Source organism: Ranitomeya variabilis, chromosome 7, assembly GCF_051348905.1.
Source record: "Ranitomeya variabilis isolate aRanVar5 chromosome 7, aRanVar5.hap1, whole genome shotgun sequence".
NCBI lineage: Eukaryota > Metazoa > Chordata > Amphibia > Anura > Dendrobatidae > Ranitomeya > Ranitomeya variabilis.
The window spans coordinates 23,481,260-23,504,322 of record NC_135238.1 but is presented as its reverse complement, the minus strand read 5'-3'; the positions used below and the strand labels follow the sequence as shown (position 1 = coordinate 23,504,322).

The window sequence follows — 23,063 nt, the reverse complement described above, 5'->3', positions numbered from 1 at the left end:
CTTTCCATCCAACCCAGATAATTCCTGGACTTATTAGACTTCTACAAGCACCAAAAGCTGTTTCACCGTGCCGACACTACTTTCCAGTCCAGATCGTTACACGCACTATTGGAAAGGTAGTTTGGGCTATAAAGTGTGTGGATAGATTGCCCAGGTGTGTACGGAGCTTTTCTGGGTTCTCTTGTGGTCACCATCAATCACTACATATGAGAACAGCGAGTGCTGATACGCGGCATCTCATCGTTCAGCTTTCTGGAATTAGCAGCTCCATAGTTAACGGCGATCAGGTCTCCATGAGAAAGATATAAAAATGACAAACATCCCGCAGCAACGTCCTGTACTACATTTACCTGCACCATTACCATGGCCAACAAAAAAATCACCACCACTCCCGAAATTAGGAATGGCAGGATAATGGCCAAGAGCAGCAGCGAAAACGGACGCTCAGAGAAGCCTACGAAGGCCGGACATTCCCTATACACAAGGAAAGGGATATCAGAAGCAGGAAGAGAAGTTGGCCGACCACCCGGTGTGGATGGGGCCGCCAAAATCTGCCCCGATACATAAAACCAGACACTTTATTTTCAAGATACATAAGGTGACCAGCACGAGGCATCTCCCAAATCAGAACACATACCGAGCTAAGCGTTCGTGTGTATGGGGGGCATGGAGGAGTTCAGAAGAGGGGAGTTATATGGCCACCTATACTCCCTGAAGTCAATAAATGCCTATACACACACAATGGCAGACCACTTTCTCTCCTAATCGCCTCAAATCACATGCACTCGGTCCAGCTGCACATGTATATTTCTTCGATATGACTTGCGTTTATGAAATTTTTTTTTGCAATTTTCAAACTTTTAATTTTTGTGCCCTTAAATCAGGGAGTGGTGTCACACAAAATAGTTACTAAATAACATTTCCCACATGTCTACTTTACATCAGCACAATTTTGGAAATAACTTTTTTTTTTTTGTTAGGAAGTTATAAGGGTTACAAGCTGACCAGCGATTTCTCTTTTTTTCCAACAAAATTTACAAAACCATTTTTTTTTTTTTTTTAGGGACCACCTCACATATGAAGTGACTTTAGGGGGGTCAATATAACAGAAAATACTGAAACATGACACCATTCTAAAAGCTGCACCCCTCGAGGTGCGCAAAACCACATTCATGAAGTTTCACGAGAACTAAAGCAATATGGAAAAAAAAAATGAACATTTTACTTTTTTCACAAAAAAAATTACTTTGGAACCAAACTTATTATTTTCACAAGGATATCAAGAGAAAACGGACCACAAAATTTGTTGTGCAATTTCTCCTGAGTACGCCGATACATCGTATGTGGGGGAAAGCCACTGTTTGGGCGCATGGCAGGGCTCTGAAGGAAGGGAGCACCCTTTGACTTTTTGAACGCAAAATTGGCTGGAATCAACGGCGGGCGCCATGTCGCGTTTGGAGACCCACTATGTAGCTAAACAGTGGAAACCCCTAATTCTAACTCCAACCCTAGCGGAAAAAAAATTGTAGATTTCTTTGGAATAAGACATCGGATCACAGATATCAAGGTGTCATTTTATTTAGCTCTTAGACAGCTTAGGAGGGTCGGTCCTACTGACAGATGCCTGTCCGAATAGTCTCATGAACGGCTAAGGTCATCAGCAGATTTTGAAGTATTTTTTGTCTCCGAAAACTTGCAGTGCCTCAAGAGTTAAACATGCCTGGATGAAATCATACAGCCAGGATCTCAGACATGCTGCCTGAGGATCAGGTTTGTCTAGTAGCATCTTACCGTCCTCTCCCTATACAAGACACATGCATGCTCGGCAAAGCAGAGTGTGCATATAAGGGATTTGTATCCTTGCTTATCGCACTTAGTTTTTGGTCGTAGGATATACATGATGTGACATTTTCGGTAGGAGTTAAATAATTTTATATGATGAGACACCAAATTGTCACGTGCACATCAATGCAACAATAAATAAGCTATATTTTTTTAAGGTTTGGAATGGGAAAAGTGGTGAACTTTAAGGATTTTTTTTTATATCAAAAAAGTTTATTTCATTTTAAAATTATTTAATTATTACGTCTGACCACTTGTACAATACACTGCGATACTAAAGTATTGTCTAGCATCGTCAAAAAAAAAAAAAAAAAAAATTCTCCAACATTTGCCATTTTGCTATATTTATCTTATGAGAATGGGCAAAGTGAGCCTCCGTCCGCCTCTTACCGCGGTGACTGGATGTTACAGCACATTACACAATCGGCCTCGGTTCTGATTTATTGCAACTAAAACCAATCTGTCATCTGCAGCAAAATATTACCCACGGGCTAAAGCTTTTCATGGAAAGTCAAACAGTGTAAACCTCGTAGTGTGATGTAACAGCGAATAATAACAGTCAGAGACCAGAAAACACACAACTGTGAGACTCCATTCATCACTGCACAAATAAGCCGACCACAGAGACCCGGATAATCCAGCCGTCACCACCGCTCAATGTGACCACTGTGTAACAGCAATTACTGTCCGATCGTATCAGACACTTAACATATTCAGATGCATGAATAATAATACAAACAAAAACATTCACTAAAATACATTTGTATAACTTCATACTACTTGTACTGATCCAATTATACCCCCAGAGCTGCGCTCACTATTCTGCTGGTGCCGTCACTGTGTACATACATTACTGATCCGGAGTTACCTCCTGTATTATACTCCAGAGCTGCACTCACTATTCTGCTGGTGCAGTCACTATGTACATACATTACATTACTGATCCTGAGTTACATCCTGTATTATACCCCAGAGCTGCACTCACTATTCTGCTGGTGCAGTCACTGTGTACATACATTACATTACTGATCCTGAGTTACATCCTGTATTACACTCCAGAGCTGCACTCACTATTCTGCTTGTGCAGTCACTGTGTACATACATTACATCACTGATCCTGAGTTACACCCTGTATTATATTCCAGAGCTGCACTCACTATTCTGCTGTGCAGTCACTGTGTACACACATTACTGATCCTGAGTAACACTCTGTATTATGCTCCAGAGCTGCACTCACTATTCTGCTGGTGCAGTCACTGTGTACATACATTACTGATCCTGAGTTACATCCTGTATTATACTCCAGAGCTGCACTCACTATTGTGCTGGTGCAGTCACTGTGTACATACATTACATCACTGATCCTGAGTTACACCCTGTATTATATTCCAGAGCTGCACTCACTATTCTGCTGTGCATACATTACAATTATGCAGCCACTTTAAGCAGAGAATACTGGATGATCTCTGTAAATAGCGGAACTGTAAATACAGCTGTGAAAAATCGGCTATAAATACATTGCAACTTCGAATTATACATTCGTGCAAACAAAAAAAACAACATTAACCCCTTACTCGAGATTTGAAAAAAAAAAAAAAAAAGTTTAATGCTATGTGCACACGTCAGGATTTCTTGCAGAAATTTCCTGAACAAAACCGGACATTTTCTGCAAGAAATCCAAATGCGGATTTTTTGCGTTTTTCTCGCGGTTTTTTTGCAGATTTTTCCGGAGGTTCTGGGATGCAATAATATAGTGGGAAATCCGCAAAAAAATGAACATGCTGTGTTTTTTTCAGCGATGCGTTTTCTCTATCGCCTTTCATTGGGGGACACAGGAACCATGGGTGTATGCTGCTGCCACTAGGAGGCTGACACTATGCACAAAAAAGTTAGCTCCTCCTCTGCAGTGTACACCCCACCGACTGGCATTATACTCTTCAGTTTAGCTTAGTGTCAGTAGGAGGTGGACACGGGTCTTTGATTAGACCCTTTTCTACCTCAATGTGCGTCGTTTCTTTTCAGGTTTTCCGGATGGGATACAGGGTGAACAGTCACACCTGTATTCCCACAAGGCAGACTATGAGTACGGCGTGTACTGCCACCCCGTATCCTCATAGATCCCTCTCCAGGACCAAGAGCCTAGCACACAAATGTGCTCAGAAGTCCGGTCCTGGCTCCGTCCCCCACCCACTCGCCCACCAGAGCCTGTCGGTTGGAGGAGACGAGGACGTCCACCATCAGCTTCCATGGACGTCTGATACCTTTCCCAAGTCTGAGGTTAGTAACGGACGACGTGGGATGTTTTTAGGTGAGTATTCTATAGTCCCTTGGGTCCCCTTTTTTTCTTGCCGTGTTTCCAGGCCACCTTTTGGCCTGGTCGGCGTTTCTAAAGGGGTCCCGGGAATTGGCAGGGGTCATCGCTGCATTTGCAGCACTTTCTCTGTGCCCTCTCCAGCGGTCACCGCTTTCCTAATTTAGGCCCCGGCTTCCCCTGGGGCCTACCTCTGGCAACAGCCAGCCTGCGGCAGCGCTCCCACCCCCCCTCTAGGCGGCGACCTCTCAGGCCGCAGCGCCACTCCAGATGCCACACCTTCCAGCCGGGCAGCGCCGGCACCGCAGTTTTCTCTGGCGGTCCCCGGCTCCTAATTTAGGCCCCGATTTCCCCCGGGGCCTACTCCCAGCGGCACGATCCTGCGGCAGCGCCTCCCCGTTTTAATGCGGCAGCCTTACAGGCTGCCGCGCCGCAGAAGCCGCATCTCCAGCTGAGCAGCGCCGGCGCCGCGGCCCTCTCAGGCGGTCGCCGACTTCTAATTTAGGTCCCGGCTTCTCCCGGGGCCTACATCCGGCGACACCTCCCCGCCCACTTCCTCCTTTCTCGGCGGGCTTTTCTCCCGCCCGACCATCAGCCCTCGGCGTTGCTCCGCTCACCGGCGCCATCTTAGTGCACCCACGCACGCCTCTTCTCTCCTCGGTGCTCGACAGTGGACGACTACGGGCTTTGGCTGCACTGCTGCAGGATCCGCATTTCCTTCCACGAAGACTTTCTTCCCTGAGGGACCATCTTCAAGCTGGGCTGCGTTTTCCATCTGGAACCGCTTCGTCTGCGTGAGTAGCTGCACTGCAGACTGACACTTCCCTCTGCCCCCCTGTCCCTTCCCTCTGCCCCCGTCCCCTAACCTTCTGACATTTTCTTCAGGGACCTTTTCAAAATGTCTACCTCTAAAGGGGGCCGCTCTCGTCCTCTTACTTCTTCTTCTAAGTCCTCTGCCTTAGTCAAATTCTTTGCATGTTCGTCTTGTAACTGCAAACTTCCCTCAGGTCAGTCCTCTCCACTCTGTCAGGCCTGCAGCAACCCGATTGTTCCCACCGCCCAGGATCCCCCGGATGCTCCGCTTGAGAGCGATACCCCCACCCCAGGCTGGGTTTCCTCTCTGTCCCAATCGGTGGCGGATCTAACACGAGTGTCTCAAACTCTGGTGTCAGTGCTGGACCGATTACCCCTGCAGACTCCTGCAGTAGCCAGCGGGTCGCAGGAAGCTCCGTCTGAGTCCTCCATTGCAAGCCGCAAAAGGTCCAGACAGGAACGCCGGTCTGAGTCCTCTTCTCGCTCCATCTCGCCACACGGTCCTTCTCTGCAGTCGGCTTCCCCCAGGTCCTCCTCCCCTGAGTCAGGCGAGGCGTTCTCTGATACGCCCTCAGAGGATATTTCGGAGTTGGATTCTAACCAAATCGCTACCATGAGGGATATGGTTCAGAATCTCATTGGGGCGATAAATCAATCCTGTGGCATCAAGGAATCCTATACGGAACCCGCAGATCAGGCGGTTTCGTTTAGACGGGCTAAACCACCTTCCAAGTTTTTCGCTCCTCACCCTGAATTCGAGGAGATTATGACTAGAGAAAGAGAGAACCCGACCAGACTCTTTCAGAGAGGAAAGCGACTTGGCGTTTTATATCCCTTTTCTCCGGAGCTCACCGCTAATTGGACTGCTTCTCCTTCGGTGGACCCTCCAGTTTCCAGACTGTCCACCAACACGGTCCTCCCACTGTCCGGCGGAGCATCTCTGAAGGATTCTAATGATAGTCATAGAATCTTTCGCGAAGTCAGCTTTTGAAGCGGCCTCAGCTAGTCTTTGCCCGGCCTTTGCTTCCACTTGGGTTTCAAAATCCATATCCAAATGGGCCAAACAGCTCTGTCAGGGCATCCTGGACGGGGCTCCACCCGGACAACTGACGGAACTTGCTAACCAGATTTCTCACGCGGGTGAATATCTGGTCTCCGCCTCCCTGGATGCTGCGTCTTGTGCGGCTCAGGCATCCAGCAATGCGGTCGCCATCCGCAGGACCGTTTGGCTTAAGGCCTGGCAGGCGGATTTGTCTTCCAAAAAGTCCCTTACCAGCCTGCCTTTTCAGGGGTCTCGTCTCTTTGGTTCTAAGCTGGACCAAATCATTAAGGACGCCACTGGGGGCACAAGTTCTCTTCTTCCCCAGGCCAAGCCTCGTCGTCCTCCTCCTAGACGTCAATTTCGGTCTTTTCGTCGCTTTGCGGCGTCAAACTCCTTTTCCCAGCAGCAACAGAGGCCACAGGCACGTCAAGAGAAGAAGACGGTATCCTTTAGGCCCACTCCTTCCTGGCGTCCTCGCTACTCCCAGGGTAGATCCTCCAGGTCCAGGACTGGGAGAACCACCTCGGCATGACTCTCGGCAAGAACCCAGCCCACCCCCCAGGCTGGGTGGCCGTCTCCTCTTCTTCAGGGATGTCTGGATCTCCTCAGTAAAGGACGCATGGGTCAGGGAAGCTGTATCCTCGGGATACAAGATAGAGTTCGTTTCACGACCCCAGGATCGTTTCTTCGAATCCCGACCTCCAAGAGACCCCGCTCTAGTTCCGGGTTTCTTCGCAGCCATCGCTTCTCTCCTCAAAGCCGAGGTAATCGTTCCCGTTCCAGAAAAAGAACGGTTCACAGGTTTCTATTCAAACCTTTTTGTGGAACCGAAAAAAGACGGCAAGGTGCGTCCCATTCTGGATCTAAAATTGCTGAAGCACTTCAGGATGGAATCCCTTCGTTCAGTAATTGCTTCCATGGAGGCTCAGGAATTTCTGTGTTCCATAGATAATCAGGACGCCTACCTCCATGTCCCGATATTCCCAGGACATCACCGATATCTGAACTTTGCGGTGCTCGAGGAGCATTTTCAGTTCGTCGCCCTGCCGTTCGGTCTTGCAACCGCCCCAAGAGTTTTCACAAAGATCATGGCGGCGCTGATGGCCATCTTGAGGGTCAGAGGCCTGGTTCTTTTTCCATACCTCGACGACATCCTCATCAAGGCTCCGTCCTTTTCTCAGGCTCACGAAAGCCTGTCCATCATTCTCGACACCCTAGTCCATTTTGGGTGGCTGGTCAACCAGAAGTCCTGCCTTATTCCTTCTCAGCGCATCATCTTTCTGGACATGCTCTTCGACACTCCTCAGACCAAGGTCTTTCTTCCCGAAGACAAGAGATCCATCCGTCAGGACATGCGCTTGCTCCAGGGTCCTCGCCTTCCTTCCTTCCGATCGGCCATGAAGGTTCTGGGGAGGATGGTAGCAACATTGGAAGCGATTCCCTTTGCCCAATTTCATTCACGACCCCTTCAGCAAGCCATTCTGCATCAGTGGGACAGGTCTGTCTTCTCTCTGGATCGTCCGATCCGACTCCCTCCCCGGGTCAAACGGTCTCTCAACTGGTGGCTGACGTCACCTCTCATCTCCCAGGGCAGGTCCTTTCTTCCTGTTCACTGGCAGGTGGTGACGACGGACGCCAGCCTCCTCGGCTGGGGTGCGGTGTTTCGCCACCTGACGGTCCAGGGCGTTGGTCGGCGCAGTAGTAGTCAACTCTGCCGATCAATGTCCTCGAGATTCGGGCCATTTTTCTGTCCCTCCGTCACTGGGAAAGGATTCTCAAGGGCCTACCTATCCGAATCCAGATGGACAACGCCACGGCTGTGGCTTATGTCAACCATCAGGGGGACTCTGAGCTCCCTGGCCCTTGCCGAGGTATCCAAGATTCTCCTCTGGGCAGAGGCAACGGTTTCGGTGATATCCGCGGTGCATATCCCCGGCGTGGACAATTGGGCCGCCGACTTCCTCAGCCGCGAGGGTCTCGCGGCAAGAGAATGGTCCGTGCACCAGGAAGTCTTCCATCAGATTTGTCTTCGATGGGGGACTCCGGATGTGGACCTCACGGCATCTCGAACGAACAGGAAGGTTCCTCAGTTCGTCTCCAGGTCTCGCGATCCTCTTGCAGTGGGCGTCGACGTTCTGGCCATTCCTTGGTCACAATTCGCGCTGACCTACCTGTTCCCACCCCTTCCCTTGCTTCCCAAACTATTGAAAAAGATCAAAGCGGAAGGGGTGCCGGTCATTCTGATCGCCCCGGTTTGGCCCAGGAGAGCTAGGTTCGCGGAGATCGTCAACCTTCTCGCGGACACCCCCTGGCGCCTTCCAGACAGGCCCGATCTGCTGTCTCAGGGTCCGATCTGCCACCCGAATTCTCGGTCGCTCAATTTAACGGCGTGCGTGTTGAGACCGCAGTTCTAAGAGCATCCGGCCTTTGGGACCGGGTGATTCACACCATGATCCAGGCTCGGAAGCCTTCGTCTTCCAGGATCTACTATCGTACCTGGAAGGCTTATTTCCGTTGGTGCGAGTCCAACCGCGTTTCACCCATGTCCTTTTCCCTGCCTTCCATCTTGGCCTTCCTTCAGGCAGGACTGGATTCGGGCCTTGCCCTTAGTTCCCTAAAGGGCCAGGTATCTGCGCTTTCCATCCTTTTTCAGACTATCTTCTCGGCCACAGGTTAAGACCTTCCTTCAGGGAGCAGCCCATGCTGCCCCTCCGTAAAGGGCCCCCGTGGATTCATGGGATCTAAATCTGGTACTGGACGTTCTGAGGGTTTCCCCCTTTGAGCCTCTCAGGGAGATTCCCCTGTCAGTCCTATTGTGGAAGGTGGCCTTTCTGGTGGCCATCACTTCTATCCGCCGCGTTTCCGAGTTGGCGGCCCTCTCTTGCCGTCCTCCGTTCTTGGTCATTCACCAGGACAAGGTAGTCCTCAGGCTTCCACCTTCCTTCCTTCCTAAGGTGGTTTCCACCTTCCACCTCAACAAGGATATCGTTCTACATTCTTTTTGTCCAGCTCCGACTCATCCTCTGGAGCGATCGTTGAAGAAGCTGGACCTCGTCAGGGCAGTGAGGATCTACCCGACTAGAAAGGCTGTTTTCCGGAAGACGGATTCTCTTTTCGTCATTCCTGATGGCACGCGTAGAGGCCTGCCGGCTTCCAAGGCGACTATTGCTCGCTGGATCAGAACGGCAATTTTGGAGGCTTACCGGGTCAAGAACAGTGTGCCCCCTCCTGGGATAAAGGCTCACTCTACCCGGGCAGTCGGCGCCTCCTTGCTGGTGCACCACAGGGCTTCCGCCCTACAGTTTTGCAAAGCGGCAACCTGGTCTTCCATCCACACGTTTGCCAAATTTTACAAGGTCCATACCTACGCTTTGGCAGACGCCAGCCTAGGCAGAAGGATCTTGCAGGCGGCAGTGGTGAGTCCTTTGACCTGATGGAAGTCTGTTTTTCCCACCTCAGGGACAGCTTTGGGACATCACATGGTTCCTGTGTCCCCCAATGAAAGGCGATAGAGAAAACAGGATTTTTGGTTGCTTACCGTAAAATCTGTTTCTTGGAGCCTTCATTGGGGGACACAGCTCCCTCCCAGGTTATTCAGTTTTCTGTTGTCCGTGTTCTATGACTGTTCTCATGTTTACAGTTCTCATGTTTGTGGTTATGTTATTTCAATCTTATTGTTTTCTCCTACTGCTTTCTCACTAACTGAAGTGTATAATGCCAGTCGGTGGGGTGTACACTGCAGAGGAGGAGCTAACTTTTTTTGTGCATTGTGTCAGCCTCCTAGTGGCAGCAGCATACACCCATGGTTCTTGTGTCCCCCAAAGAAGGCTCCGAGAAACAGATTTTAAGGTAAGCAACCAAAAATCCTGTTTTTTTTGCGGAAAAAAACCGCAACATATGCACAAAAATTGCATAATGCCTTCTAAATGATGGGATGCATATGTATGCATATTTTAAGCGTTTTTATCACGTTTGTATAGCGAAAAAAACCCACGAAAAATCCGGAAGAAATCCTGACGTGTGCACATAGCCTAACAATTTTGAAGTAAATAGAAAAAACAGGGCTTACCTTTGTTTATTTGATCAGAGGCCTAAACAGGAAAAAAAATAGTATATATTAAAATATTGTAATTACACCTTGAGAAATCTTTTGGTATGAATGACATCATCAGATGGGGCGTAAGAGTATATTATAGGGCAGATCGCTGGTAGACATGCACACATAGAAGCATAGGAAGGGAACAGGTCAAGGGTGGGAAATAATCGGATTACCTTTTTAGAGGTGGCTTCCTTCTTTTTCTTATCTTTCTTTCGGGGTTTCTTTTCTTCCATCAACTGTACTTCCTTCACGTGCGCTGTGCCCCTGAAAGCAAACAAGCGTCACTAACTGAACATGGGACAACACAGGAGGAGCAAAACATTGTGCATGGACAGCATTCGGTAGCCTTCAAAAGGGAGGTGGGTCATGAAGACCCCTCCAAAGCATTACTAAACTAACTATTAGAAAAGAAAAACCCATACACACCAACTGGACTCCTCAAAATACCACGTGCTTCTTCTGGCGAGGGGCGTCTGAGCTGGAAGAAACAGTCTCTTGGTTCTTTCTTCCAGCTCAGATGGATTGGCCGCAGATGCCAATGATGACCCCCTACTAAAAAGAGAAAGCCAGGAAACCAGAGGGGGGAAATTGCCAGAAGAATGGAGGAGATGGGGCAAGTGTATTATTATTTTTCTCATTTTTAATATAACATTACAATGGGCTCAAAGGAAAAAAATAAGTGGACAACTCCTTAAAATTTTGTTTCCTAGCCACAAAGTTTTAGGAAAAAGAGTGGGTCCAGCAGCCACACTGGAAGGCAGTGCAAACCTCCTACCTGTCAGCATCCATGGCGCCTTTTCCGATTAGCGAGTCCGGCACGACATGACACATTTGTTGGGTTGGGCGGAGAAGGCGCCAGAGAGGCCGGCAGGTCAGAGGAGGAACATCCTACCAATTTTTTTGCTCAAATGAAAAAAATAAATTGAAAAAATTAGGGATCAGTCCTAATGTTTGTCCAAGTTGCTGCCGTGCACTGGCAATTGCCTACATTTTCTGAATTTGTCTCACTTGTGATTGGCGTCGTGTGCCTGAAACAACGGCGTAATCTCCCCTCGGCTGTACTGCAGAGCAGCGCTCGTAATAAGATTCTCTCTTCTACTTATTTAGCAATTAATAAGGAGGGAAAACATCTTCATTACACAGCTGAGTGCTCAGAGGAGACCATTCCTCTTTAATTATGAAGGCCTCTAAATTGCCAGGCTCCGAAACCCAAATTGTAGAAAGATTAAGCGTGCCCTTTGATAATTCCCTCCCCTCCATTGCTGGCTGGTCTCTGGGCCACTACAATAAGACAATTGTTTTCCCCGTTCCAGGCAGATCTGGGAGTAAATAGTCGCAATTAACCACTTGCTGCAAGCTCGGCTCGCCATAGATTAGACAGGGATTACTGCGAGGTTCAGGGATGGAAGTAGCTTGTAGCAGATATTCCATCGACATCTGCGGTCAGGCAGACGACCATTCCCTCATCCGTCCACTGCAAACACCTGGTACTTTGTGCTGTCAGATACAGGCGCTGTGTCCCAGCATGCAGATCCGCACCACATACTACTTGTGTCAGTCTCTACTGCTATTTCACCATTCCATTCAGGAATCTGGAAGATTGCGATGCCGCCAATGAGCGAGTCTCACCTCCCGATGCGAAGGGGTGGCGTTGGATAAGCCAATCTTTAAAGGGAACCTGTCACCCCGTTTTTTGAAGATGAGCTAAAAATAGCGTTAAATAGGGGCAGAGCTGGGCGTTACATTAGTGTCTTTGTGTGCCTTTATTACCCACCTATGCTGCCGAAATACCTTTGTAAAGTCGCCGTTTTCTGCTTTCACTCACGCTGGTCTGGTCCTATGGGCGTGGTGACAGCGCTATTTCTCCCCCAGAATCCTGCTCATCATTACGTTGGTGGCGTAGTGGTGTGCGCATGTCCAAAAGGCGAAGCCACTGCCCAGGTGATGAAAAACAGCGCGATCTGCGCTATTCAGCCGTTTACCGGTGGGTGCGGCCATCTTTCCTGTGGCCGCGCGTGCGCAGATGGAGCGCTCTGCTGCCCGGGGCTTCAGGAAAATGGCCGCGGAATTCCGCGCGTGCGCAGATGGAGATCGCGGCGGCCATTTTCCTGAAGCCCCGGGCAGCAGAGCGCTCCATCTGCGCACGCGCGGCCACAGGAAAGATGGCCGCGCCCACTGGTAAACGGCTGAATAGCGCAGATCGCGCTGTTTTTCATCACCTGGGCAGTGGATTCGCCTTTTGGACATGCGCACACCACTACGCCACCAACGTAATGATGAGCAGGATTCTGGGGGAGAAACAGCGCTGTCACCACGCCCATAGGACCAGACCAGCGTGAGTGACAGCAGAAAACGGCGACTTTACAAAGGTATTTCGGCAGCATAGGTGGGTAATAAAGGCACACACAGACACTAATGTAACGCCCAGCTCTGCCCCTATTTAACGCTATTTTTAGCTCATCTTCAAAAAACGGGGTGACAGGTTCCCTTTAAATTCCCTGGTTCCTTGGGAGTTCCTCCTGGAAATGTCAGGATAATCAGACAGCTGAGCGTTTCCTTGCAGATGAGGTGAGGACTGTCCACCATGTAGGTAAACTCCACTGAGAAGCGCTATGGTCATCTTACACATAAGCAACAGAAACTACTAGATCTCGATCGCTCAGACTCCGGTTTCTGATATTCTTGGAATATTTTCCCGAGATTAAAAACGCGTGTGACAGACCCCGAAGTTTGCCAGAGCTAGACCCGTACACAGGAAATCAAATGCACAATTTGCTGTCATTTTAGTCCCGGCCGTTCATCTGTGTGGTAATAGCAACCACATATCAGGATCAAAGTCTCAGCGCCGGACCCAAGCGAGGTGTCCTGGTGCCAGACCATATACAACTACTAGAGGGGCCCACAGATATCAGTAATGCTAATACATGGGCTCAACATAAATACAATGATCTGTAAAGTCTGAAGTCATGAGGTTTAGGGCCGATTTTAAGACTCGGCCCATGACTGATCAGATCGTTTTTATGTGAGCCGACAAACCCCCCCATTATAAGCAGCTCATCAGCCAATGTATTACAGCTTACGGAGGGCTGACAGACTTGTCACATCGTTGACCGTCATTCGTGTACCTGCTTTTAGACCATGTTGGGCCGGTTTGTTTTGTTTGCTTGGTCTCTCTGCTCTATGACAAGCACAGATAAAAAGTCCAAGGGTCGAACCGCTCAGGTTCATTACCAACAAGTGTATCTAGGAACAGATAATGGGCTGATAACAGCGAGGGAGTTAAAGCACATTACCACCATTTAAACAGTCCACCAATAAATTGCTCCCATTCTACAAGCTATCACCACCCTGGCATGCTTTGGGGGACTTCAGGTAATCAGAGGGGCTTCCACTATAGTTGTTTAAGGACATCCCAACATATATCTGGACACTGCAGAGGTGACGACGACACACAAGGTTATTACAGTCCGGCTAATATGTCACTACAATCGCAGTGCCCTCCAGCAGAAATCATAGCGCTGCTCTAAACCTGGCATAAAAATCATCAACGCCAGGGTCCACTTGGCACCAAGCCTGGGGTTTTCCACCGTCTTGACATTTGTACACATGCATTAATATACAGCCGCTATAAAAAGACATAACATTGAGTCGCCTGTCACAATTCAGGCGGTGTAGTGACATGGGGAACGGCCAGCTGTCGATTCACCCGTTCAGTGCCAAGAAGAATAACAGTAACTGCACAGCACAGATTCAATGTAAAGACATAAAAGATTTGGGATTCTCTTAATTTGCCACATAAAGGGTTACATGCTGTCGATCCTAAGAAAAAGCGGCTCCATGCCCCAGAACAAAACACGCAGCAGTGTATAACAAAAACTAAACTAAATGCTGATAGCGGCTGTGACATGACCACCGCTCAGGGGTCCAACTTTTGCCTGCTCGATCGACTGGGGGAAACAGTGGTTTAAGATGAAACGGGTTTTAGAAAAAAAAAAAAAAAGCATGCACCCACGTGCAGGAACGAATCTACACATGAAGGAGGGTCAGACCTGCTGCAAAAGCTGGAAACCAAGAGGATTGAGGCAATGTAATGATTTAGAACGTGGTCGCATCATTACATAAACCTGCTGGATTTTCGCCCACAAATTGCAGAGCACACTTTTTTTTTTGTTTCGTTTACTGATGGCCGCTGCAAATCCAAAGGCCGGGGCTACACGGGGTCATATTGACACATCACATTTAATGATTTCCCATGGTGAAGCGTTGCAACCTCGTATTTACAGCCTCTGCAAAACAGAGTCACGAATGTTTCCAAAACGCGTCGGATTCTGTACTGCTGGTTGCAAGTCGCACTTCTCTCACCACAGACCATGGTCTATAGTCACGTACAACTGCGACTTGTCGACTTTTTTTGTACAGAGAAATCGCGGACAGTCGTGCAAAACAAACGTTTTTTTGGCCACAGGACTCGTATGTTATTTGCCAGCCCAGCCTCAGCTCAGATGGCTCCGATAACTCATGACTCATCTTCACTTTCTGCAGGAAAAAAAAAACAAACTTCTGTCCTTGGAGCTTATCCATGAGATACTATCAATAGAGATTACAGAAGGCTCTGCAGAGGAGAAATATCACAGGTATAGACTCTGCTTGCCACCAACAATAATCAACCATAGCCTATGTTTCTTTTTTTTTATGCCCTTTTGTAGAATTTACACGGAGACCATGAATAAATCATTTTACAACTCTGTTTTCTCCATGTCGGCTCAACTTTCACTTTCCTTTCTTGCGACGTTTAATATTTTATACTGGTGTCTGTGGCTGCTCTGTAGACAGCGAGCAGTATGGGCGGGGGAGGGGATGACCGATAAAGAACAGGTACTTATATTGCAATGTAGTGGCACAAATGGCGACATTGAGATGAGAGCGTCGACGAGCAGTTCATAAATATGCTAATGCGCGTCAGTGGGGTGTATACCATAACAGCGCACCACCGTCGGCACAAAGGACCATAAAGAGTGTATACCCGCAATAACAAGTGTCACCCGGTCCCCCACAATAAGGAAACATCAACTAATTACACTAAAACTGGAATAAGAGGCGGCTGCTCTACAGGAAATTTTACAGGCAAACGTTGGTGTAAACTGAGTGCGCTCTATATCCAACACCGCGAGCCTATCTCCTACCACAGGGTCTGCGGAAGGCCCAGGGGAATTAGTCGCCAAGTGTGAGCTACTTTGTTTTTGAAAGGGGCATTTTCGCGGACAGCCATTTACGACAGATTACAGGGAAGCTCCTTTATTTCTCTGTATTCCTGTAATGCACTCTGCTTTCCCTGAGAAGCGGTGCCCTGCTGATCCACTAGTCGCAGGGGGCCCGGCTCGATAGTGGACAGAGACTGAGGAAAGTGCACCTGCTGCTTTTATTAGCTGTCAACACCATGGTCAGCCGACATCAGGAACACCAGAAAGAGCAATGAGGGTCCTGGGAAGCACGGAGGGTAAAGTAACGTCCTGTGCACAGAATGCAGAGAATGGCTCAGTAGGATGTAATTAGTGTATACTATAAGCCGGGGTTACCATGAGCACAAAGCTACCGGACGGCTTATTGACAGAAGAAACTTCTACCTAATCCATAGGCTGATCACCGGCCGATTAGACAATTTACAGCAAACGTCGTCTATAGCGCCACAGACACAGGAGCCACACCTACACCCTTTTCATATTTTCTTTTTTAATTCTGGTACCATGTTAAAAGCTCCACACAGACAGATGTCACTCACAGGAGGTACAGGCGAGTAGCACCATTGCGGTGCCATATACACATACAGGTCCTTCTCAAAAAATTAGCATATAGTGTTAAATTTCATTATTTACCATAATGTAATGATTACAATTAAACTTTCATATACTATAGATTCATTATCCACCAACTGAAATTTGTCAGGTCTTTTATTGTTTTAATACTGATGATTTTGGCCTACAACTCCTGATAACCCAAAAAAACCTGTCTCAATAAATTAGCATATCAAGAAAAGGTTCTCTAAACGACCTATTTCCCTAATCTTCTGAATCAACTAATTAACTCTAAACACATGCAAAAGATACCTGAGGCTTTTAAAAACTCCCTGCCTGGTTCATTACTCAAAACCCCCATCATGGGTAAGACTAGCGACCTGACAGATGTCAAGAAGGCCATCATTGACACCCTCAAGCAAGAGGGTAAGACCCAGAAAGAAATTTCTCAACAAATAGGCTGTTCCCAGAGTGCTGTATCAAGGCACCTCAATGGTAAGTCTGTTGGAAGGAAACAATGTGGCAGAAAACGCTGTACAACGAGAAGAGGTGACCGGACCCTGAGGAAGATTGTGGAGAAGGACCGATTCCAGACCTTGGGGAACCTGAGGAAGCAGTGGACTGAGTCTGGTGTGGAAACATCCAGAGCCACCGTGCACAGGCGTGTGCAGGAAATGGGCTACAGGTGCCGCATTCCCCAGGTAAAGCCACTTTTGAACCATAAACAGCGGCAGAAGCTGTTGCTAAGTGGTCCCAAGTACTTTTTTCTGATGAAAGCAAATTTTGCATGTCATTCGGAAATCAAGGTGCCAGAGTCTGGAGGAAGACTGGGGAGAAGGAAATGCCAAAATGCCTGAAGTTCAGTGTCAAGTACCCACAGTCAGTGATGGTGTGGGGTGCCATGTCAGCTGCTGGTGTTGGTCCACTGTGTTTCATCAAGGGCAGGGTCAATGCAGCCAGCTATCAGGAGATTTTGGAGCACTTCATGCTTCCATCGGCTGAAATGCTTTATGGAGATGAAGATTTCATTTTTCAGCACGACCTGGCACCTGCTCACAGTGCCAAAACCACTGGTAAATGGTTTACTGACCATGGTATTACTGTGCTCAATTGGCCTGCCAACTCTCCTGACCTGAACCCCATAGAGAATCTGTGGGATATTGTGAAGAGAAAGTTGAGAGACGCAAGACCCATCACTCTGGATGAGCTTAAGGCCGCTATTGAAGCATCCTGGGCCTCCATAACATCTCAGCAGTGTCACAGGCTGATTGCCTCCATGCCACGCCGCATTGAAGCAGTCATTTCTGCCAAAGGATTCCCGACCAAGTATTGAGTGCATAACTGAACATTATTATTTGATGGTTTTTTTGTTTGTTATTAAAAAACACTTTTATTTGATTGGACGGGTGAAATATGCTAATTTATTGAGACAGGTTTTTTGGGTTATCAGGAGTTGTAGGCCAAAATCATCAGTATTAAAACAATAAAAGACCTGACAAATTTCAGTTGGTGGATAATGAATCTATAATATATGAAAGTTTAATTGTAATCATTACATTATGGTAAATAATGAAATTTAACACTATATGCTAATTTTTTGAGAAGGACCTGTATATTAATTTTATTTTGTGAAGTAGGATAACCCCATTATTCCAAACTTGGCACGCATCTAGAGGATAAGAGATAACTTGCTGATTGTTAGGGATCCCCCACCCATCCTGGAGCTTTACAATGCCTCAATGTAGTGGTGCATCACTGCTCCATTCACTGTCTATGGGACTGATGCAAATAGATGGACGGATTGGAACCTAGCCTAAAGGGTTAAAAACAAAACGAAAAAAAAAAATTATCGCCTATCCATGCACTCGGTACTGCTATAAACAATGAATGGACCATGTGCAACTCTGGTTCATACAGGAAATGGCTGCAAAGCAGCTTTTGGGGCTCTAAAACCACTTGGGGGTCCTAGAGATCTGCAAGTTCTCTCCAGTCCCATGCATAGGAGACTCGCTGACTTCTATTTACTGTGGCAATATTATGAGGAAATATAGATACAAGTTTGCCAAAACAGCAAATGTAACAATGGACATCGATAATGTAATATTATTGTATCACTCTGGTGGTATCAGCACAGACCTGGGTAACAACGCTGGCTATGATAATGGCACACAGCGGCTGTAACCAGTGCACGAGCAATGAGTCACAGCCAGAGAATGAGGATCATCGAGACAACATTGCACGCTGAGCTCACACTCACCTCCTCAGACTTCTTCCTTCAGTGTCTTTGGTAGCTGCAGCTTCCAATTCTCTGTAATTAAAATCTATATTAGTCCCCGGATGACAGAACGACTGCAGAAATAAACAGCGAGCGGCCAATGTGCGACACGTGAACCATTCCCCCGGCAGGATATACACCCCAGAGACCGCTAGCTGCACGGTGCATACACACAGGGTGTACTCACTATATACAGGCACCGTCCCCAACCTACGGCTTTCCAGCATGCTGCCAATTGTAGCTTTGCACCAGCCACTATCTTATAGGATACTTTGTCTTGTATACTGCTGGGACCTGTAGTCCTTTAACAAGAAGGAAGACAGCATAAACACGAGAGGGGTATAATTTGCAGACTCATAATGCATCGCTGTGCTGGTCTACACCCAGAATTTTACATCACAATGTACGGGGAAGACATAGGACGGACCGAAAAACAGCCACAGGCGGTAATTACAGGGTTAACTGCATATGTTCATTATAATAATTACTAAGGATATAGGACGCCTATATATATGTACATCACCCCCACCAGATCAGCACTATATACTCTGTGGCCGATCCCTTATGGCCAGCATTGTACCCGCCTCTGGGGTAAGGTGCGTCCAAGTCATTCCACAAGTGCCGCTAGGGACCAGAGTCTAACGCTGGCTATATGCATGCCAGGAACTAGACGGGTGGGCAGAGGCGCCCCAGAACCCACACAGCCGCCCCCGGACCCACACAGCCGCCCCCGGACCCACACAGCCGCCCCCGGACCCACACAGCCGCCCCCGGACCCACACAGCCGCCCCCGGACCCACACAGCCGCCCCCGGACCCACACAGCCGCCCCCGGACCCACACAGCCGCCCCCGGACCCACACAGCCGCCCCCGGACCCACACAGCCGCCCCCGGACCCACACAGCCGCCCCCGGACCCACACAGCCGCCCCCGGACCCACACAGCCGCCCCCGGACCCACACAGCCGCCCCCGGACCCACACAGCCGCCCCCGGACCCACACAGCCGCCCCCGGACCCACACAGCCGCCCCCGGACCCACACAGCCGCCCCCGAACCCACACAGCCGCCCCCGAACCCACACAGCCGCCCCCGAACCCACACAGCCGCCCCCGAACCCACACAGCCGCCCCCGAACCCACACAGCCGCCCCCGAACCCACACAGCCGCCCCCGAACCCACACAGCCGCCCCCGAACCCACACAGCCGCCCCCGAACCCACACAGCCGCCCCCGAAAATATGGTGCAGCCGGTCAAGAATAGCAAGAAAACGGCAAAAAGTGCTTCCAGGTCACGCCAAATAGTCGCCACTTTTAGGCTGTGTGCACACGTTCCGGATTTTTCGCTTTTTTTAGCTATAAAAACCGTGAAAAAAACACATCCATTAAGCATCCTATTAATAGAATGCAATCAGCAATTTTTGTGCATATGTTGCGTTTTATTTCCGCTAATAAAACGCATGGCGGAAAAAACCGCAGCATGTTCATTAATTTTGCAGATTTTTCATGGACTTCCCGCTATTTAATGCATTGGGAAGCTCCGGAAAAAAAACACGAAAAATCCAAGCAAAAAACGCATGCGGATTTCCTGCGGAAAAAGTCCGGTTTTGTTCAGGAAATTTCTGAAAATAATCCTGACGTGTGCACATAGCCTAAGAGTAAGTTCACACCAGGAGTTTTTAGTAGCGTTTTTTTTTTTCTGCAGCAAAACCTGATCTCTTGGCAGGAAAGAAGCTGCAGGGAAATGAACACCGCTATACAAGTATACACCGCGCACACCCCGGGGCTCTGCACACAGCTATACACGTATATACCGCGCACACCCCGGGGCTCTGCACACAGCTATACACGTATATACCGCGCACACCCCGGGGCTCTGCACACAGCTATACACGTATATACCGCGCACACCCCGGGGCTCTGCACACAGCTATACACGTATATACCGCGCACACCCCGGGGCTCTGCACCCCGCTATACACGTATACACCGCGCACACCCCGGGGCTCTGCACCCCGCTATACACGTATATACCGTGCACACCCCGAGGCTCTGCACCCCGCTATACACGTAGATACCGCGCACACCCCGGGGCTCTGCACCCCGCTATACACGTATATACCGCGCACACCCCGGGGCTCTGCACCCCGCTATACACGTATATACCGCGCACACCCCGAGGCTCTGCACCCCGCTATACACGTATATACCGCGCACACCCCGAGGCTCTGCACCCCGCTATACACGTATATACCGCGCACACCCCGGGGCTCTGCACCCCGCTATACACATATATACCGCGCACACCCCGGGGCTCTGCACCCCGCTATACACGTATATACCGCGCACACCCCGAGGCTCTGCACCCCGCTATACACGTATATACCGCGCACACCCCGAGGCTCTGCACCCTGCTATACACGTATATACCGCGCACACCCCGAGGCTCTGCACCCCGCTATACACGTATATACCGCGCACACCCCAGGGCTCTGCACCCCGCTATACACGTATATACCGCGCACACCCCGGGGCTCTGCACCCCGCTATACACGTATACACCGCGGACACCCCGGGGCTCTGCACCCCGCTATACACGTATATACCGCGCACACCCCGAGGCTCTGCACCCCGCTATACACGTAGATACCGCGCACACCCCGGGGCTCTGCACCCCGCTATACACGTATATACCGCGCACACCCCGAGGCTGTAGATACCGCGCACACCCCGGGGCTCTGCACCCCGCTATACACGTAGATACCGCGCACACCCCGGGGCTCTGCACCCCGCTATACACGTATATACCGCGCACACCCCGGGGCTCTGCACCCCGCTATACACGTATATACCGCGCACACCCCGAGGCTCTGCACCCCGCTATACACGTATATACCGCGCACACCCCGAGGCTCTGCACCCCGCTATACACGTATATACCGCGCACACCCCGAGGCTCTGCACCCTGCTATACACGTATATACCGCGCACACCCCGAGGCTCTGCACCCCGCTATACACGTATATACCGCGCACACCCCAGGGCTCTGCACCCCGCTATACACGTATATACCGCGCACACCCCGGGGCTCTGCACCCCGCTATACACGTATACACCGCGGACACCCCGGGGCTCTGCACCCCGCTATACACGTATATACCGCGCACACCCCGAGGCTCTGCACCCCGCTATACACGTAGATACCGCGCACACCCCGGGGCTCTGCACCCCGCTATACACGTATATACCGCGCACACCCCGAGGCTGTAGATACCGCGCACACCCCGGGGCTCTGCACCCCGCTATACACGTAGATACCGCGCACACCCCGGGGCTCTGCACCCCGCTATACACGTATATACCGCGCACACCCCGGGGCTCTGCACCCCGCTATACACGTATATACCGCGCACACCCCGAGGCTCTGCACCCCGCTATACACGTATATACCGCGCACACCCCGAGGCTCTGCACCCTGCTATACACGTATATACCGCGCACACCCCGAGGCTCTGCACCCCGCTATACACGTATATACCGCGCACACCCCGGGCTCTGCACCCCGCTATACACATATATACCGCGCACACCCCGGGCTCTGCACCCCGCTATACACGTATATACCGCGCACACCCCGGGGCTCTGCACCCCGCTATACACGTATATACCGCGCACACCCCGAGGCTCTGCACCCCGCTATACACGTATATACCGCGCACACCCCGAGGCTCTGCACCCCGCTATACACGTATATACCGCGCACACCCCGAGGCTCTGCACCCTGCTATACACGTATATACCGCGCACACCCCGAGGCTCTGCACCCCGCTATACACGTATATACCGCGCACACCCCGGGCTCTGCACCCCGCTATACACATATATACCGCGCACACCCCGGGCTCTGCACCCCGCTATACACGTATATACCGCGCACACCCCGGGGCTCTGCACCCCGCTATACACGTATATACCGCGCACACCCCGAGGCTCTGCACCCCGCTATACACGTATATACCGCGCACACCCCGGGCTCTGCACCCCGCTATACACGTATATACCGCGCACACTCCGGGGCTCTGCACCCCGCTATACACGTATATACCGCGCACACCCAGGGGCTCTGCACCCCGCTATACACGTATATACCGCGCACACCCCGGGCTCTGCACCCCGCTATACACGTATATACCGCGCACACCCCGCTATACACGTATATACCGCGCACACCCCGGGGCTCTGCACCCCGCTATACACGTATATACCACGCACACCCCGGGGCTCTGCACCCCGCTATACACGTATATACCGCGCACACCCCGGGGCTCTGCACCCCGCTATACACGTATATACCGCGCACACCCCGGGGCTCTGCAACCCGCTATACACGTATATACCGCGCACACCCCGGGGCTCTGCACCCCGCTATACACGTATATACCGCGCACACCCCGGGGCTCTGCACCCCGCTATACACGTATATACCGCGCACACCCCGGGGCTCTGCACCCCGCTATACACGTATATACCGCGCACACCCCGGGGCTCTGCACCCCGCTATACACGTATATACCGCGCACACCCAGGGGCTCTGCACCCCGCTATACACGTATATACCGCGCACACCCCGGGGCTCTGCACCCCGCTATACACGTATATACCGCGCACACCCCGGGGCTCTGCACCCCGCTATACACGTATATACCGCGCACACCCCGCGGCTCTGCACCCCGCTATACACGTATATACCGCGCACACCCAGGGGCTCTGCACCCCGCTATACACGTATATACCGCGCACACCCCGGGGCTCTGCACCCCGCTATACACGTATATACCGCGCACACCCCGGGACTCTGCACACAGCTATACACGTATATACCGCGCACACCC

The 23,063-nt window shown here is 50.4% G+C and overlaps 1 protein-coding gene across 4 annotated transcripts in view; it reads right to left on the bottom strand.

Annotated features, from left to right (window-relative positions):
* The window catches only part of TNRC6A (trinucleotide repeat containing adaptor 6A), a 49,654-nt gene that overhangs the window by 24,135 nt on the left and 2,456 nt on the right, over positions 1 to 23,063 (bottom strand). For all 4 annotated transcript variants that reach the window (XM_077274472.1, XM_077274474.1, XM_077274473.1 and 1 more), the window contains exons 2-4: positions 18,157 to 18,207; positions 10,281 to 10,371; positions 10,078 to 10,099 (exon numbers count right to left, since the gene is read on the bottom strand). In XM_077274472.1, coding sequence (XP_077130587.1) covers positions 10,078 to 10,099; positions 10,281 to 10,371; positions 18,157 to 18,207 — 164 coding nt within the window. The remainder of the gene's footprint in view (positions 1 to 10,077; positions 10,100 to 10,280; positions 10,372 to 18,156; positions 18,208 to 23,063) is intronic.